The following is a 17,070-nucleotide window of genomic DNA, read 5'->3' on the forward strand; positions in this document are numbered from 1 at the left end:
GAAAATGCATCATCTGATAAAACAAATTAGCTGACTTTGCTTAATTTTGTTATCATTAAATGGTGTGGTGTATAACTACTTGTTTGAGTAAAATAAGATGTGTATAGTTTGCTGTGTATTTGAGAATTCACCTGAAATGACCTCGCTGAGCAAGCCAGGAACAGCCCGAATCTCTGTCAAATCGTTAAGGGTGAAGTACTCATCACAGGTTGCATTTCCTAAATCACCTTTGCAAAAAAGTTTCCACAGTTTGGTAGGTTGGGTTACGTTGTTGACTACCTCCGTCTTTAGACACTTGTCAAAATTATCGTTTTTCAAGACGCGGTTGCCTAGTAGACAGATTCTGTTGATGCACAAGAGAGCATGGGCTAATTAATTGTGTAATAAAAAATTCTCCATAACATCTCATATAGGCTATCTTAAAATTTTAAACACTTTAATCATATTTCATTAAAATACTAAGGTATAGGCATTTCTAGTTTTTTTTTTGTTGTTGTTGTAACATCACGCCAGGTAGCCCCGCCCTCAATGACGATCGTGTATACCAACATCAAACATGGACGTCGAGAGAATGTATGTGGAAGTTTCGAATCGGATATGATTTGACAAATTTCTCAAGTTCCTTAAGGAAAACCATAAAGGCCTGTCGTGTCTTCCAGTCAAGCCTCAGGGACGTCACGAGAATACGAGGTATGTGTTCTTAGTTTTGTTTTTACACTCTTCAACAGCACCACAGGCTGGTAACCTGTAAATTTATCTCTGCTGCTTCCTTTACATATTTGCGGGAACCAATCACAAACTGGCTTCTCCACCTGGCGCGCTATTGGCGGGTTTAATCCAATCCAATTCCAGAGCCATTATGGCTCTGTCCAATTTCTTTTAACCTCTTGACGATGCTCAATGGCTTCTTTTTAGCAAATGAATCGCTTGAGTGGGTGTAAATACCACAAACTTTCATGTTTTTTTGTGCATAACCTGCAAAAATCGCTCGATTCCATTGCTGCTTCTGCAAACCGCTGATCAACACGTTTGTTTACACATTTCCTGCCTGGAGATTTCGCGTAGCTCTGCAAAGTACGTCACCCGGATCGTTGGTCTGATTGGTTGAAGAACTATCCAATTGTGTACAGAGTCATTTGAACTATGCCCGTTGATCACACCTCTTGTGCAGTAGAAAATACAGAGCAGACTCCCCAGACCAATGTTCAATCTTAAAAGATTGAGCTTGGTCTGGTGATAGCCAGACTACAGAATTTTATGATGCACGATTTGCCAAGTTGGGACGTTGATATGGGTTTGCCGATTTGAGACCGGACGGAACCACTAATCTATATTGATAATATCCTATGTAATGTCTTTATATTTAGAGAGTGTGCGCAAAGCAAGTCTGTAGCAAATGGTCTTTCACCGTTTGCTTATTGTGATACCATAAATGATAGAAATTGATATTTTTCATCATTTTGATTTTAGATGTAGTTATTTGGGTTTATTGTTCAACATAAAGAAAAAAAGTTTCTATTTCTATGTAGTTTTGTTTCTATTTCTATGTAATATTTCTGGCTTGAATGTGAGACATAATTTGTACTTGAAGACAACATAACGTTTTCCACCATTGTGTTTAAATGTCCATGTAAAAAAATCACCGCATTACTCACTGAAAATCGGGAGGCTTGATTGCGCTTTGGATGACGCCTGCGTAAATTGCCATAATTGACAGCACCACACAGGACAGGAAGATCAAGGCCAGTTTGTTGACATATTTCACTCCAACAAACACTACCAGGGTCATGATAGCTAAACAGCATGTGCCATAAATACGCATGTTATTTTGCATCGAATGTGACTCCTCTGCTTGAAACACTTTGGCAGTGGGCATGATGTATGTCTGTAGCAGGGTATAAAAGGAAAGAGAGAAAAGTTTTTAAGTTAATCTGATTTTTGAGGTTATGTGACTAGGGCAATGAAAGGGTAAGTTGATCATATCTGCTGACTCGAGTTAGCTCAGTGCTGACACAAACTCTTCTGCGGTGCCACATGAGCACTGTATTTGCTCACAAGAAATTGTTAATGTTGGTGCATAAGTTTTGACTCACCAAAAAAATTTCCATGGTTCCTAATATGTACATAGAACCTGCAAATGTGGTGCCCAGGTAGAAACACAGACCCACTGCTCCTCCAAACTCTGGACCTAATGCTCTGGAGATCATGTAGTATGAGCCACCAGCTAAAGTGGGAAGAGAATCAAGTTGACTTGAAACAAATATGGAGCAAATAAAAATGATATATACAAGAGTGACATAACAGATTGAAATCATACCAGGCACTACACCATTAGTCGCAATGGCACTCATTGAAATTGCAGTCAGCATGGTCTATGGATGAAGAAAAAGACTGATGTAAAACAAAACTTATATATGCTTGCTTGCAGGGTAATTATACTTTTTAGTTTCGTTTTTATTTTCTATTTTACTCACAATTTGGTTTAATTGTTGTTAGGTTTCACTATCATCGTCAGTTTTAATTGTTTCAGGGCTTTCTAGTTTCAGTTTTTGTTTTAGTATTTTAGGGCTAATGTTAAGTTAATGTAAGTAAATTTTTCAGCAGGGTCTAATGTTATTGCTATCCACTCTAGTGTTTAAAAAAAAACTTCATCTTGCAGAAGAACATTGTTAGATTATTACATTATTATAGTTTTATCAAAGTTTATTTAGGTAAAGACATGATTAAAGATGGATATATTTACACTCACATTAATACAATTTTGTTCATTTTTATAAAAAAAGTTACATAGTATAGCTTTAATGCAGACGAGTTGCAATTATTTAATTAAGTCTTAATTATTAATTAAGTTTTATAGGATACCAGGCATAGACAAAAACTCAAATGAAATTAATTTGTGATCATTTATATTTTATAAAATTAGCTTGAGTTTATCACTGTCATGTTAATCTTCAATTTTAAAAACCCAACAACAGGTTTTGAGCAGGCCAGTAAAATTCTTCCACACACCCCAGACCCTGTTAGCCATATCAATCTATATCTAGATTTGAGTCATGCTGAAACTGGTGCCACAATGTTTGAAGCACATAGTTCTATAGAATGTGTGTGTTCTATAGAATCAAGATTTGTCTTCACTTGAAGAGGAAGTGTTGACATACTTTGGGCTATGTCACGTTTTTCCTTTTGTGTGTGAGACAAAATGTCATTAAAGCAATGATTGAAGAAATGCCTTCATGTGCCTCCCCACCCAACACACTCCACACAAACAATTTCCATACCACAGCAAACCTAGCCTAATATATGTAAAAGGTTCTTAAGCAATTATTGAAGTTAACAATCATAATAAATTAAGAAGCTAATTACACAGAAAATTACAAGCAATAGGACAAATAAACACAATAGAACAAAGAGACAAATGAAAGAATGCTTTAGGTTTTTCAGATAGATCTAGCCTATATTCAAGTAAAAATCCTACAGTTTTATTAGGCTGCCGTCACTTTAAGACAAAAAGCACAGATCGAATTTTTCACATCAGTTTTCTTTCCCAACTGTTTACGTTCACTTATGACATAACCAACTGTTTTAATTTGAAAACTTGCCAATATGGGCATTTTGACACATAAGTGTGTGTGTATTTAACTGTTAAAGCGCAATAAGCCAGGGAAATCAGATTGTAGGTTGTATGAGAGGCAGCTTTCTGTGCACACGCTTCGGGTGTGAGTACTGAATTCAGTTCTCTTGCGCAGTTTATTTCCGCTTTTAATAACTTAAGCATGTTCCGCTCATTTATTTTCTCATTCATTTCTTTTTAAATCTAACGTGCCAGTAACTTTAAGCAGTCTTGCGTTGAGTAGATAGATTTACATACAGCCATCAATTAACACTTATCGCCAGGTTGTATAGCCCTACTCCTCTACGCCTCCCCTGACATGCCATCGTCTCGCGCCCCCCTGGGGAGGTCCACCCCACACTTTTGAACTTTGAAAACCCCTGATCTAGGTAAACCAGGTTAGTGAGTCCAAAAAAAGATCTTTTAAATTGTCAATGGGAAAAACTCACACAAGAACAGCACATAAAGATGACAGCAAGGGCCTCCAAGATTCCCGCGGTACCCACTATCCACGTGAGCCGCAGGAACAGAATCACACCCAGAATGTTCTGCATGCAGGGCAGGAACACTCCTATAAATGTGCCCATCTGAGGGCCCTTCAAACAGATTGACACACAAAGCAAGAACAAAATTAAGCCATGTAGGCAAACTGAAATTCCAGCAAAATGTCTGTTGAAGCTGAATTCAATGTGTGTTTGAGTCTCCTATAATCATCTCAGTGTGAGTCTGGTTGGAGACTCACCTTCACGGTGACTCTCTGAATCCCATCCTCACTTTCAGCCTCCTCATGCTCGATGACCCCCTGGGTTATGTTGGTGTAGTTGGCAAGTTTGTTGAGGAGGGATGACACCATTGGAGTGCTGTCCATCTCGTCCTGTGAGTAAAGACGTGGAGGAGCTAAATAGTTTAATACATACAGCAGTGTGTTGTAACTTTGTGACAAAATGAAGACTTCAGATGCAAAAGCCTCTAAGTGCCATCTTCTAGAATGATCCTTTTTATCAAGCTGGTATGTTTATGTTGAGTTATTTCACTTTAATGGCAATGAAAATTACTTATTAATTGTCATTAAAGTGAAATTACTGAACCTAAATATACGAGCTTGATAAAAATGCTCATTTTAGAAGAAGATTTCAGATGGCACTTAGAGGCTTTTGCATCTGAAGTCTTCAAATATAAAGTCATCTCATAAGTTGAAGCATTTCATTTGAATATAAAGTGCTCCAACAGTGATAGAGGTGTACAGGGCCGGAGTGGGGCCACTTTTCAGCCCGGGAGTTTCAGGCCCAAGACCGGCCCACTTTTTCCATGGTGGAATTCCAAATTAGCACTTTTTTAAAATTGGATAAATGAAGCAACAGTTCAGCTCGTACTATTGTCAGGGTATCTGCACATTTTTGATCAACAAATTTAATGACTTTTAAGACCTTTTTAAGACCTTCAAGAATAAAAATTAAGACCATTACCATGGAAAAAATATATATAAAAATGACACTCTAGGGTGTTCAGGTTAACAAAGCACATTTGTATTTGAGCAACAGTGCAAATAGTCTTAATAGCCTTTGGTGGTCCAATTCATGCTTTCGTCAAACATGACAACGAAGCTGCCTTGATTCACACTTGACAGAAGTCCCCTTTTTATGTACTGAACAAGTCCAAATCGAGTAAGAGAAGAGGTTTTGTCCCTGCCACAACTAAATGTTTTTGCACATTCCTCAGGGAACATTGCCCTGAAGTGCTCATGTCTTCGTTGGATGTATAGGAGTGATGTCGGCTAACCGTGTGCAAAACCCCCAGCATTTCAGCCTTCAGTGTATTAGTTGGGGAGAATGTAAAATGGTGCCTCAAAGACACCAACGCGGCTGTAATGTTAGCCTCAGGGCCGTAGCCTAGCCATCATTTCAAAAGTGAGGGGGACAGAATAACTACCAATTCTTTTTTCAGACTTGTTGACAGGTTTTTCCTTAATTGGCTTAAAATGCTATTTATTTTTAAAGCAATACAACAGAAAGAAAGAAATGCAGATGTTCAGTATACCGTATACTTTATAGGCTATAAAAAAAGTATACTTATACTTTATATACTTATGGTAAAATCCTGATCATGTATTTTACTAGTTAATAAAGCTAACTAAGCTAATAAAAAGAAAATTTTGTACATTTTAAAGATAAATTCATTAATCTGGTGCACTTTGAGTCACTCGAATCCGCTGTTAAAAATAAATAATCCACCGGCCAACCGCCCAAACCTAACGTTATATTCTCTGATTTAGATATCTGCATCTGATCATTGCATTACAATTATTCAAATGATCAGTGTTAAGCATGATAATATGGTAAAATCACACTGAATTAAGCTGATTTAAAAATAACATTTACTTAAAATAAAGTTGTTATTTTGGCAAAATTACATTTCCTTAATAGCCTAGCAGAGTCTTACTAAAACTTTCCAATTGCAAACCTTTTAAAACTACTTCAAACTTTCTAGTTAGGCTTTTTCAAGAGAACTTAGTTTGTAGACAACAAACAAGCAGACAGTGGACAAGCAGATAGTGGCTGTTAATGCATGAAAATACAAATTCAGCATTAACAATCACCATGTTTATTCTAATTTGAAGGGCTTCGATAATATATCTGTGAAAATAAAAGATATTATGAATAAAAACAGTTAGTGAATATTTTAAATTTACAACAAAACTTAATTATTCAACAAGAGAAATAGGCTGAGTTATCCGCATTGTGCAACACAATTCGAATACCACATGAATTATAGATGACAACTTACTTGTAGTGCTTGACTTTTTCGTGACTAAGGAGTGAAGAGTTTTTTTGCCGTTTTGAACTCATTGCGACCTCTATGAAAATTATTCGGCGCGGCCGCGCAGTTGCGTGCATTTGGGCGTGATGCACGAGTGACTGATTACCATGGAAACGTGAAAGTCACGTATGTAGATAGACTATCCTTGACTCTTTGGATTAAAAATCTCGATGTAGGCAAACAGCTGAATGGGGACAGTTGTTGCCTGACTGTCGCGCTTGTGCTTCCCCCCTTTCATATGCGCGTCAAGGGCTTTGCAGCCCACCGCACTTCGTATACCGTCGTTTTTTTGTAACCAGCCGCTATATTTCTCATCATCGAGCCAGTTATCATTAAATTTGCACTTCCCTATCTTAGCTCGCGTCTGCCACTACACTTCTTCGTCTATTTCTATGACAGGCCTACGGAAAACACGTACTGCCCCCTAAATGGTGTGTGATGCCTGTGCAATAGGCATACGCTACTTTTTACTGTCTTTAGACAGGGACGTGCGCTGGTGAAATGGAAAATACCGGTAGTTTCTCCCGACAAAAGGAGAAACTCCGCCAGATGAAATTTAATGCCGCCCAGATGAAATTTAATGCCACTCTTCAAAAATTAGTGAAATTTAATACATTTTAAGACCTTAAAAAACGTATATTTTATTTAAGACGTTTTAAGACTTTTTAAGGATCCGCGGGGACCCTGATTGTGTAGTTAGTATTAATACCATGGGTTAACAAATAATGTAAAGGTTAAATAATAATTCACTTAGACTTTATAAGAAGCATAAGAAGCAATTGCAACTTTTTCACACAATTCTGACGTTATATTTCGCAATTCTGACTTTATATTTCGCAATTCTGACTTTATAACACGCAATTGCTACTTTATATCACACAATGCTGACTTTATATCTTGCAGTTCTGACTTTATAAGCAATTGCGACTTTATTTCACACAATTCTGACTTTATAATTTGCAATTCTGACTTTATAACACTTTTTATGATTTTATATCACACAATTCTGACTCTATATCTTGCAGTTCTGACTTTATAAGCAATTGCGACTTTATTTCAGGCAGTTCTGATTTTATATCTTGCAATTCTGACTTTATAAGAAGCAATTGCGACTTTATATCACGCAATTCTGACTCTATATCTCACAATTCTTTATAACACGCAATTGCAACTTTATTTCAGGCAATTCTGACTTTATATCTCGCAATTCTGAGAAAAAAAGTCAGAATTGCGAGATGTAAACTCGAGATAAAAAGTCGCAATTATCTTTTAAAATGTTTTATTCTGTGGCGGAAACAAAGCTTCCATAGCCTACCTCCTGGCCTCTTCCTCCCATCCATCCTCCCTGACGCGTACCGTTACGGCCGGCCCAGCTATCAGTAGGCGCCGGCGGAGCCGCGGTAGCCTCCCTGAGAAAACGTTTTGAAAAGACGGGCTATGGACCCAACCATTTCTATAGGAGGGGAGGGGAGAACTCCCTCACATGGTACAACCCATGCTGAGTTGCGCGCTGTGGTGGCAGAATGCGGAACGTGTGTATCCTAATGTAACTAATGTGACATTGAAATGTAAAAAAAAAAAAAAAATTCCTCGACCGGCCCAAAAGTGAAGCGGCCCACCGGGAATACTCCCGATTCTCCCGATTACCCACTCCGGGCCTGGAGGTGTATGGGTTTCAAGCAGTTTGTTACCTCATAAAGAGCCATATTCTTGCCGTAGATGCTGTCATCATGATCTGTACTGATTAAGGAGCTGGTTTCCCTGGGGGTATCCTCACCTGGCAAATGACAGGAAACATTTTAGTTTTGAGAGAGGTTGATTTTCAGCGTAAAGGCTAGAATATGCTATAACACTAGCATAATCGCTGAAGAGATTTTAAAACATTAGGCAGAATGCACTCGCTGAAAACTGGCGCACTATCACACTACCAGACTTTCAAGTTGTTCTAAAACAATAAACTCACGTAAACACATTCCTCACTTCTAGATGCAATACAGATGAAAACAATAAGTGTTCTAAAATCAAAAAATATCATGTTTCTGAAGCTTAAAAAACCCAACTTTGTGCCCATCATAGAGCTATGTGATTTTCTCAGAAATCTGTCAACTCCAACTGCCCAAAAACTTGCTCTGACTTTCAGCAACTAAATTCGACTCACTCATTTAGACTGCAAATCTGAGCAAAAATCTGTGCAAAAGACATGAAATGTAGGCCTACAAGTACAAAAAAAACAACCCAATAAAACCGAAAGTGTCAACTGTATTTGACAAGACATGTTTATTCTTGTCTTGGAAAAAACATTACAAAACCAGCATATTTTCACATATCTCCTTATCTGTTTTTAGTCAAGAAATAAAACTAAAACCTTTAATTTACTAGATGCTGTTGATATGTTTAACAACTGTATGATCACGCATAACTCTTTTAATATATATATATATTTTTTATATCTAAACCTAAACCCTCACAGCAGCAAATCTGTGAGCTGTACACGTCTACCGCACGTGAATACCTCTGTATGAAGGTAAGAAACATAATGTGGCTGTAAAAATGAAATTGATTGAAACGTTTTTCCACTATATAAAATCCCAAACGCTCAACAAAACACTAATGCAAAGTTGATTTAAAATTTTAAGCTTATTCGTGCCATTTTAGTGATCTTTTGATGATCCATATCAATGAGATTTAAACTCACCTATCGTCTCTGCATTCAACTCTGATTCACCATCCATGCTGAGAGGGAGACAAACGCGTGAATGTGTCTGACAAACTAGTGAGAACCTTTTTACCTAGTCTCTAGTTTGATTAAAACAGGATACACTGTGCCTCAGCAAAATTCCGTACAGTCTCCTCTGATGCAAAGCTGTCTTTTGAACAGCACTACCGCAGCATTTGAATTTCGATGCACTGCTAGACGGACGTTGGACCGTCTGAGTGGGATCTGTGTTCCAGCAGTTGTCCAAGTCTTGTAGGCTACTTCTCGTATCGGATTGTCTCCCACACTCTCTCTCTTCTTTGCTCATTTTTTTTGGCTCTAGTACATGCTGTATAGTGACATCAGCCTATCCCTGCCCTCCAGTTTGTTTTGTCCTTTCTGAGGTTTAATAGCAGACTGACTGGTGGCACTGAGCTCAAGCCTTATAACTAAGCTTAACTTGCGATATGTGATTACTCATTATTTAATGCGATATTCGATATGTGATACGATAATGCTTAAAGTGAGTAAAATAAACTTAAATTATCTTTAAAATATATTTAAAATTATATAACCTACATACTTGTTTCATTTTTGTTTTGCTGCAGTGTTTTACTGTAGCATAAGAAGTGTTATTTTAACATCAGTGTAAACCATGGGGTTTAGGGTTTATTTAACAACAGAAACTGAATAATCAAATGTAAAAAAATAAAACAGTGCTTAGTTTTCACTGTATGAATTAACTATATACTGATTCTTATTAAAGCTACAAAAGTTATTCAGCCAAGAGCAGTGAGGGATTTTCTTTTTCTTTTATTCATGACCAGTTATTGCAAGCCGTTGCGATATGCATATCGCGATATATACATTTGCGATATTTCGATCATTTCGATATATTGTGCAGCCCTACTAGATCATTTGTGTTATTCCAGAAACATTTGTGGAATGAGAGGAAGAGTCTCAAGTGTCTCAACATTTAAAGATTTGATTGATGAGCATTTAAAGATTTATATTTAATTCAAAACAATCTGTATAAAATATTTATATTTATTAGTTTATAAGAAAGCAGATTTTAAAAAGTAAACTGGGAAATATCTACAGTATTTAATTTCAGTTTTCTATTTTCACATCTTTTTCCACAGTGAGAACTGGGGTGCGTTCTCCGATAACGTTGTCTCTTAGCGCGCTACGAAGACTCAAAAGGTACACCTTAACTACAGGTATACCTTTCCTACGTGTGTTCTCCGAACTATACCTTAGGATGTTGCTTAAGGTAAACCTTCTTAAGTTCGACCTTAGCAGGCGCTGTCCATGGTGGAGGCGCTGAATAGGTTGATATCGATGCCTCGATGATCGATTGTGCGCTCTTTCCTTCACAGCGGTATAGGTAAAGTATTGAGAAAACAATGTTCTTTATAAAGAAGTGTTTTAGAAATAGTACAAACTGCATTTATCGGGCTCATTGAAATATGTACATGCAGAAATAAATATGAGTAGTCCTATGTGTTTATAATTTAGCAAGTGTGCAATCCCAAACCCTCACGGCCATAAGTGTGTTAATGTTCTCCACAACGTATGCTGATTATCCACCAGCCATGTAGTTGACATACACTAACTGGCTCCGCGGACGGCGCCGTCTTTGATTTAAAACAAGTACTCGCTGTCTCGCTGCCATAGCTATAAAGTTTGTGCAACTCATCTTTCTTTATATAGACTCCTAAGCCTTTTCTGTCAAATGGTTCGCCAGCTGATGTGCCTTAGGATAGTAATTAAAAAAACTAACAACCATTAGTGTATGGAAACTTTATTAATGAAAACACTTCCATACACTGGGTGTAGGCTATAACAACTTAAGTATTTTATGTGTAAAATTTTAAAGTAAAGTAAAAATGTAATTTTAATACTAAATCAGATTTTATATTAAATGTTCATAATCAATTTTCTATGTGTAATTAAACTGCGATGTAAAAAAGCTTTTTGCGTAGTGGTGGCCACTAGCGGTATGAACCGTCAGCAGCGATAAGGTATAGCTAAGAGCGCTCCAGACCAACCTTACGAACGTATGACTTACAGAAGGTATACTTAACTAAGAAGGTTTCGGAAACCACGTATTAACGATAAGGTACTTCTTAAGGTACAACTTAAGAACGACGTAGCGTTAAGGTAGTTTCGGAGAACGCACCCCAGAACAATAACAGCGAAGGTTCATCAAAGGCTTTCAAGGCTTATATCCTTTTCCTGTGAATTCCTTCCGTGTGGCTTGTAAGTTGTGTTTATAATCCTCTGCACAGTTTTGCTAGTTTTGTATAATGATGAAATCCCAAAGGGACTAATTTGTGATGTTTTGGAAAAGCTCATATATTTATCAAGACCGGAATTGAAACGTATAACAGATTCAGCCAAATCCAGCGTTGAAAACAGGGTATACAAGTTCAAAAGTTTGGGGTCGGTAAGATTTTGAAATGTTTCTTAACAAGGCTGCATGTATTTTGATCAATACAGTGAAAACCGTAATATTGTGAAATATTGTTATAATTTAAAATAACTGTTTTTTTAATATTATAAATGTATTTTATTCCTGCAATAGCAAAGCTGAATTTTCAGCATAATTATTCCAGTCTTCAGTGTCACACAAACCTTCAGAAATCATTCTGATATGCTGATTTCATGTTTAAGAAACATTTCTTATTATTATCAATGTTGATAGTTGTGCTGCTTAATTTTGTGGAAATTTTTATATACTTTCAGGATTCTTTGATGAATAGAAAGTTCAAAACAGCATTTATTTGAAATATGCATTTTTGTAACATGATGAATGTCTTTACTGTTACTTTTGATCAATTTAATGAATCCTTGCTGAATTAAAGTATCGATTTCTTTAAAAATAATCTTACTGACCCCATCCTATCTTTAACCCTGCAAAGTCTGAAATATAAAATAATAGTCAGAAATCTATTTTTTTTAATGGAACAGTTTATTGAACCTTAAGAAGGAATACACACAAAAAAGTTTGCATGTGGGTTTTATGTTTTGTATCACATTTGATACATTAGGCTTTTTTGGTCCATATCGTATATACAGTGAGATTATGCTCACACTCAAGGAGGACAAAAACAATAGTTTTATTCAGAGGCCCCAACTGAGCAAAAATGTGCAATATTTATTGCCAAAGGTAAGATGAAATTCTGATTGCTTGTAATGTACACAAAAAAATTAACTAGGAAGGTTGTGCACTTTACATAATATATTTATATTTAGTGTACTTATAATAATTGTGTTTGTTGACTTGAAATGTTTTTTTCTATTAACAAAATGTCAACAACGGAAGACTTGTCCAGCCAGCCTTACATGTTCGAGCCAGAGTCGGATCCGGAGCGAGATGAAAATGAAGACGACAAACCTGCAGAACAACGTCTTCATATGGATGTATCGCAATGGTGTGTTACTGTATTTACACATGAAACTTTGGTCTTCCGACCTTTTACCACCGTGTCGATTTATTTTGATTAATATGTGCGAGGGAGAGAGAGCAAGACAGTGTCTAGTTTGGAGACGGTGTCTTGTTTACACTTTCGCCTGGCTCCGAAGAGAGAGAGAGAGTGCGTGCGCGCGACCGGGTCTCTCTCTCTCTGCTCGTTCTTTCAGTTAAACATGCTCCCTGTCACAAGCGCGGCAGTTCATCTACATTAGACGGTGTAATGAAGCGTGTGGGTTACTACATCCAACAACCGAACATTTTAACTTACCCTCTCGTAACTTCTGCATCTTTCAGCTTGGACTACAAAATTGCAGCGAGAAATAAAAATGGCGGATTGCTCGAAGTGTTGGGCTGGAAGTCAATGTCCTTATTTGGCAAATCCGCTGCAAATACTGTGACGTAATAGTTCACAAAACGTCATAGATAACAGAAAAATCGGAACAGGTTGAAAAATAAGGCCAAAACAGAATATAAAGATATCAACGAAGCACCTGAAGAGAATAATTTCAACTTTAAACACTAAACACTCCAAATATACAACAAAATGCATTTAAGGGCTAAAAAAGTGGATTTAGCATGATATGTCCCCTTTAAGTAAAAAATTCTTACATCCATAGGGTGGCAGTATAGTGCGACGCCAACTGCCATTTTGCCCTAACTTAATTTGATTGTGTTCAATCTGCTTAATATGTAAAATTTAAGTTTACTTAATCCGTTTGTGTTGGATTACATGAATGATTTGTGTTGCATTAACTGAAACTGGGCAGTGCTTGTTAGTTCCCAGCATGCTTTGCATATGGTTGAATTAAGAGAGAATAAATGTTCAAATTAAATGTTATTTTATGTTTTTTTGAGAAAATGAGAAAAGGGGAAGACTTGATAGTGTGTAATTGTGTTTAATGTTCAATTACATTGGAATTATTAGAACCATTTAAATTACAGTGGGTTACCATTGTGGAGAAGTGTGGAGCATTTTGTTTGGCTGTGGACTGATTTAGTAACTTTTATCTGCTTTGGCTGAAAGAGCATGTAAATCTTAGCATTTAAGATGCTAATATGTGCTACTGCTAGCAAATAGCTAGCTATAGTCTATCAATTTAATTATGTGTCACTAAAATAAATGAAATATTAATGGATGACTGAAAATAACAAACACATAAGTTGAATGCAAATTAAGTAAATTAGTTGGTCCAAAACATTGCAAATTAGTTGGGCTGACACTATTAAATTAAGCTGTGTCCAACCATAGTAAATAAGTTGAATCAACCTTAATAAATTAAGTTGACCCAACGTAAGTACATTAAATTGGAATAACAGAATTGCATAATGCTGAAATAAAGCAAGTTAATCATGTGGAAATCCTTTCCATGATTTTTTTATGTTCATTCAAAGAGTTATTTTTTTGAGTGTAAGTTGTAATGTAAGTATCAGTTGGGACTATTTTTGGAATACAATGCAATACAATGATAATTTTTGCAATACAATGATAATTGAGAAATGTACAAATAAACGTTCCTCAAAAGCCTTATGTGTCATATTTTTGATACATACATTTTAACATGATGTTTCTAAAAAATATTGAACGGACAGTCAAATAAACCTTGCTTCAAAATTTGCTTCAGTCCAGTATGGCTGGTATAAAGAAGCACATGATGTGGGAAATACTATAACAACTGTCTTTAATATCACACTTAGGAAATGACAGGAGAATCAACTAACACAACCACTTAACTCACAGATGACACATGCAGGACAAAGAACTAAGGAGAACTCAGGGCTTATATACAAACTGGGTAATCAAAAACAGAACCGGTGCGGGGAACTAATTGACCACCTAGGAGACTAACTAGTGAACTAATGACCGAGAACATCGGCAAACAGAACCAGATACTGAACAGAAACAGAACATACACGCTACAATGACCTGAAGGTGAACATTTTTACTATTGTGTTAAAAGGCCTTTTACATGTTAAAAACATATGCACTTTCAATCAGAGGGTAGAAAGCATGTAGAAGATTGTGTACAACAGGTTTTTCAGCAATGTTATGTCCATGTTGATGATATATAGGCCTTAGAAATTCATGTACTGCACCAGAAGAAAAGGTTCTATATAGAACCTTAAAGGGTTCTGTCAGGCGCCTCATATACAGAACCTTTAATAATGAGATTATTTGATGGATTTAGTTTTAATTAAATAATTAATTTTTAATAAATGTTTTATTTTGATTGAATTTTATTAAATTTTATCAAATTAAACAGCTTGGAAACATACTATATCACTAGAGGAAATTAAACATGAAAGTATTATGTGGTCATTTAAGACATTTGCTCCTTATACAGAGCCTTTTTGGCATAAAGGGTTCTTTATCATTGAGTCTAGAACCCCGCTGAATCTTTTTTTCTAAGATATGATAAAGTAAAATATTTGATAAAAAAATTATACAGTAGGCTTTATAGGGTTAATGAGGGTATTTATCAACTGATAACGCAATCTATACAAAACGCCTTCACAGCCACGAGAAGTATTTTCGCCAAGCTCCGTTTCATTTCAAAAAGGGAATGGCGCAATTAAACTTATTTTTGTCATGGAATGTTTTAAATAGGCCAATTTATAGAAAGAGGACAAATTTCATAATGATGAACCACAAGCTCTGCTACACGCCTATGTACACACATAAAAGAAAACATCTGATTATGCAATTCTTATGTGAATGTAAATGGATAACTATAAACTTTAAGATGATTACGCCTGTTCCAATTGTGTGCCAAAAACAGAATATAAAGGATCACTGACCAATCGGCTGTTGGCACCAGACTAAAACATTTTATGTAAATAATGATACAACACCGCAACAATGAGAAACCGGATGCGACTTAAAATACCTTATGAATAAACTGACTCTCATTTAGCTCTGATTTAAATTCTGTCATCATTTGCACCCTCATCAAACCCGTCTCACTTTCTTCTGTGGAACTTAAAATATCATTTTCACAATGTCTCATGTCTCTTATTTTTGTCCATACAAAGTCAGTGCTCACCAAAACGGTTAGGTTACCAATATTCTTAAAATATCTTTTTTTTGTGCTCCAACATGAGGATCGACACGAGGGTGAATAAATGATGACAGAACTTTCTATCTCTTTAACTTTGAATGTAATCCACAAAAGAAAGAAGTTCAGAATATCCAGAATAGAAGAATACTCTATAGTAGTACAACATGGCTTTAAGGTCTCTTTTGTTATGCACAAAAAAGTGGTGGAACAGTGTGTTGCAATTTATCTAAAGATAAACACTGAAAAGACGTCAGAGTAAGAGAGAAACAGGAAAGTGGAAAAAGGGCAACAGGAAACTGCCACTTGTTTACACTCCATGAGGATATGATTTCACAAACACATGTCAGTAAACAAGACTCTCATTTGCTTTTGAGGATGCACTTACAAATACACTTGTGTTTAAAAAACCAAGCCTTTAACAGGAAGCATTTAAAAGGTCTGCTCTTCTGTTTGCACATGTCTAGGCAGGATTTTTTTTTCCCCCAGAAAGCTCTCACCTGAGTAGGGTTCTGCAACCATATCTGGCTCCTCCTTGTCCTCTTCTTTCAGTATCTCTCCATCATAGTCTGCTTCTGATAATGGGGTGTCCTCCACCGGCACCACTGTAAAGTTGGTGGGCATTTTCCCCTCACACCATGTGCTCTGTGTTTTGTTTTTTTAGTCTTTTTCTCTCTGTCTCACCCCAAGTCTCCTTGGCTCGGCAGAGTTCGAAGTTCTCTGACTTCTTCACAACTGTTGTTCAGACGCGTCAGCCCATGTGATCTCTTTCCACCAAATAAGGAGCATTACACAACTCCTCCCTCTGGGCGATGGGCCGTTCTGTCCTGCCACATAGCTCTGAGCTGGTGCTTCCTGTTTTGTGTTAACTGCCCTTCTCATTGTACCCGTGAAGGCTGGGAGGGAGGTGATTGTTTGTCGTGTCAGAGTCATCTGAGACTGCACAAAGTGATGGGAACAAAAGGCTTAACACAATGTGGCATTCCTCAACCCCAGCCCAATTCCCTGCCCCACCCCCTCCTGACGTTCCTAGCCTCAAAGGAAACGTGCAACAATCACTCCATTCAAGAACCATTAGGACTGGAGAGGAGTTAAAGGGATAGTTCACCCAAAAATGAAAATTCTGTCAGTAATTACTCACCCTCATGTTGTTCCAACGCTGTAAGGCTTTCGTTCATCTTCAGAACACAAATTAAGATATTTTTGATTAAATCTGAGAGCTGGCTCAGTCCTCCATAGGCTTCTATGGGATCGAAACTTGCCGGCCCAGAAAAGTTATTAAAGACCTTGTTAAAATAGTCCAAGTGACTACAGTGGCTCAACCACAAGTTTATTAAGTGACGAGAATACTTTTTGCACGCAAAAAACAACAAAAATAACGACTTTATTCAACTATTCATTTTCGTCTATGTGGGCC

At 36.8% G+C, this 17,070-nt stretch overlaps 1 protein-coding gene across 9 annotated transcripts in view; it reads right to left on the minus strand.

Moving 5' to 3' along the window:
• Positions 1 to 16,652, minus strand: part of slc12a7a (solute carrier family 12 member 7a) — a 28,023-nt gene extending 11,371 nt beyond the window's left edge. For 5 of the 9 annotated variants that reach the window (XR_013821793.1, XM_079876640.1, XM_079876643.1 and 2 more), the window contains exons 1-8: positions 16,154 to 16,487; positions 8,119 to 8,204; positions 4,353 to 4,484; positions 4,060 to 4,206; positions 2,318 to 2,372; positions 2,094 to 2,224; positions 1,656 to 1,885; positions 132 to 343 (exon numbers count right to left, since the gene is read on the minus strand). Coding sequence is in view for 5 of the 9 variants with exons in the window: in XM_079876640.1 (XP_079732766.1) it covers positions 132 to 343; positions 1,656 to 1,885; positions 2,094 to 2,224; positions 2,318 to 2,372; positions 4,060 to 4,206; positions 4,353 to 4,484; positions 8,119 to 8,204; positions 16,154 to 16,277 (1,117 nt within the window). In the remaining 4 variants the exon portion in view is untranslated. Of the gene's footprint in view, positions 1 to 131; positions 344 to 1,655; positions 1,886 to 2,093; positions 2,225 to 2,317; positions 2,373 to 4,059; positions 4,207 to 4,352; positions 4,485 to 8,118; positions 8,205 to 9,122; positions 9,449 to 16,153 lie in introns of those variants that run through there. The other 4 variants (XR_013821792.1, XM_079876641.1, XR_013821791.1 and 1 more) reach the window with 3 other exon arrangements.
• Between the last annotated feature and the right edge of the window lie 418 nt (positions 16,653 to 17,070).

The sequence above is a fragment of the Squalius cephalus genome, assembly GCF_949319135.1.
Source record: "Squalius cephalus genome assembly, chromosome: 7".
NCBI lineage: Eukaryota > Metazoa > Chordata > Actinopteri > Cypriniformes > Leuciscidae > Squalius > Squalius cephalus.